Source organism: Antrostomus carolinensis, unplaced genomic scaffold (assembly GCF_000700745.2).
Source record: "Antrostomus carolinensis isolate BGI_N321 unplaced genomic scaffold, ASM70074v2 Scaffold49300, whole genome shotgun sequence".
Taxonomy (NCBI): Eukaryota; Metazoa; Chordata; class Aves; order Caprimulgiformes; family Caprimulgidae; genus Antrostomus; species Antrostomus carolinensis.
This window is the reverse complement of record NW_010291555.1, coordinates 1-2887: the sequence shown is the minus strand read 5'-3', so window position 1 is coordinate 2887 and position 2887 is coordinate 1. Positions and strand designations below refer to the sequence as shown.

Genomic DNA, 2887 nt, shown 5'->3' with positions numbered 1-2887 from the left:
GCTCTGCAGGCAAGGTGAGATGCTCCAAGAGCTGCAAGCTGCTGCTCTGGTTGTCCTCAATGAAGGGACTCACGGGCCTGGTGGCCTTTCTGCACTCAATCCCCTTCAGACTCCTGAATTCCAAACCCCCTAAGAAAACACTTGTGCCCGCTGCTGCCCTTCCAGCCACCCTGCCCTCTGCCACCACCCTGCCTGTGTCACCTGTGTAGGACAGTCCCCAGCTGTCTTCATCCTTGCCCAACAGGCTGCAGAAGGTGTGCCGGTACTTGTCCAGGTTCACATCCGACGTCCCAATTCCCACCATCTGGGAAGCAAGGCCAGGAAGAAGAACACAAACTCAGCAGCTCTTCAAGCAACAAAACACAAACGAGATTCCACCTCTGGCTCTCCCCTCCTTTCCTTGGCACAGCCCAGAACACCCACAGGCTGTAGCTCCAAGTCCTTCTCAGCAGGGCTGCTCTCAATCCACTCATCCCCCAGGCTGTATCCATGTTTGGGATCTCCCCGCCCAGGTGCAGGACCTTGTACTTGACCTTGTTGAACTTCACAAGGTTCACACAGACCCACCTCTCAAGCCTGTTGAGGTCTCTCTGGATGGTGTCCCATCCCTCTAAAGTATCAACCACACCACGCAGCTTGGTGTCATCCACAAACTCAACCCCATCCATGTCCCCAACAGAGATGTTAAATACCAGTCCCAGTGCAGACCCCCGAGGGACCCCACTCCTCACTGGTCTCCACTTGGACATGGAGCCGTTGACCTCAACTCTTTGAGTGCGACCATCCAGCCCATTCCTTATCCACTGAGTGGTCCATCCATCAAATCCATGTCTCTCCATTTTAGAGACAAGGATGTTGAGTGGGACAGTATCACACAAGCCCAGGTAGATGACGTCAGTCGCTCTTCCCTTACCCACCAATGCTATAACCCCGTCACAGAAGGTCACCAGATTTGTCAGGCTCTTAGGGAAGCCACACTGGCTGTCACCAATCACCTCTCTGTTCTCCACATGCCTGAGCTAATTTCCAGGAGAATCTGCTCCATGTTTTTGCCAGGCACAGAAGTGAGACTGACCAGCCTGTAGTTCCCTGGATCTTCCTTATTTCCCTTTTTAAAAGTGTTTCCCCTTTTTCAGTCACTGGGAACTCCACCAGACTGCCATGACTTTTCAAATATGATGGATGGTGGCTTAGCAACTTCATCTGCCAGTTCCCCCAGAACCCTCAGATCATAGAATCCCAGACTGGTTTGGGTTGGAAGGGACCTTAAAGCTCATCCAGTCCCAACCCCCCTGCCAGCAGCAGGGACACCTTCCACTAGACCAGGTTGCTCAAAGCCTCATCCAACCTGGCCTTGAACACTTCCAGGGAGGAGCAGCCACAGCTTCTCTGGCCAACCTGTTCAGATGCCTCTCATGTGCACAGTCAGGTTCCTTAGATGGCCTTGAACCTGACCTTCTCCTGTGGTGGGTGGTATTTCATTCTCCCAGTCCCTGTTCCAAGCACACTGGACACTCTTGCCCACCCCTCTGCCCCACGTACCATGTCTGTGCCGTAGACTGGGGAGGTCATCTTGATCTCCCAGAAGTGCTGCCCGTCTGCCAGCTCCTTGTTCCCGCGGATGGCGGCCGTGCCACAGCTGTACTCCATGTGGAAGTTCACCTTGCGGTTGTCACAGCTCAGCAAAGTGGCTGTCGACTTGTTCAGGTCGTCCCACACCCAGTCAAAATCTGTTGAGGAAGCACAGAGGGGACAGGGATGGGCAAAGGCCCTGGGGGAGCCACAGCCAAGACCAAGCACAGGTGGACATTTCTTCTGAAGGCCTGGAAGGGAGTTTATTGTGGGGTTTTTGACTGTTTCAGAGGGTAAATCCTCAGCTGTGCACATCACAGAGCTGTTTGACCCTGAGCTATTCTGCAGGGTCCCACCAGGGATGGTTCAGCGCTCTGAACCCAAAGCTGGCAGCATTCTTCACTTCCCATTTTGGCCAACACATGGCTCCACAGACCCAGCAGAGCCTCCTTCCTTCCTACGCTTCTTGTAGGCTCAAGGGGCAGCTCTGCTATGCCACAGGCTTTCTAGTCCAGCCCAAGCCACCCTCTGCCCACCTCTCCCCTCTGCTCTGAGCACGCCCTGCGGCACAGCCAGGCACCCTGCCACCCCTACCAAGGAACAGGGTGTAACCTGGAACCTGTACAGCAGCAACAGGGCTGTTATCACAAGGGCTGGTTTCACTGGTAGCCTCAGCTGGATATGAAAGCAGGTCCCCAGAGGTGAACGCTGACACGTTAACAAGTTCAGCACTTAAGCCCTTGAAACACCCCAGGAGGCACCTGCTTGTAAATCTTCTACCATCTACATGGCCCGTGAGATGTAAACAAAGGAGCACCACATGCTGGGACAGAGATCAGGATCCCTGCAGGGGAACAGTCCGTGCTGCCAGGCCAGGACTGCTCCCACCTCCAACCCCAAAGCAGCAGAGCGGGCCCCTGGGGAGCCCCATCCTTACAGTCGTCCTCCTCGCCGCACTGGCAGTCCTTGACGCGGTGGAGGGCGTGCAGGCTGGAGCAGTAGGGTGCTTCACTCTGGTTCTCACAGTTGCAGTAGGACTCTCCGGTCACAGGGATGGCGCTTGGGATGGAGGGTGAGAGGGAGGAAAACTCTGGCTCTGAATCCGAGTCGCTGTGCTGCCGGGGAGAACAGAGGAATGGTCACTATGGAATGTCCCCCGTGCCCGGGGAGCTGGGCTGGCAGAGGTCTGGTGGGCTGCAGAGGGTGATGGGAGGTCCCCAGGCTCACACTGCTGCATCACACCCACCCTGGCCCACCACACAGGGAGGAAAGGGGCTGTGCCAGGTGAATTTTCCTGCTCTGGGACCCGGCTGGC

At 55.9% G+C, this 2887-nt stretch overlaps 1 protein-coding gene across 1 annotated transcript; it reads right to left on the bottom strand.

Annotated features, from left to right (window-relative positions):
• Positions 1 to 201: 201 nt before the first annotated feature.
• LOC104531590 (SPRY domain-containing SOCS box protein 3-like) lies at positions 202 to 2687 on the bottom strand (the record flags this gene model as incomplete). The annotated part of the gene is made up of 3 exons (XM_010176514.1): positions 202 to 304; positions 1543 to 1730; positions 2510 to 2687. Coding segments are annotated over 3 exons (469 nt in total), but the record flags the coding sequence as incomplete, so codon positions are not given.
• Between the last annotated feature and the right edge of the window lie 200 nt (positions 2688 to 2887).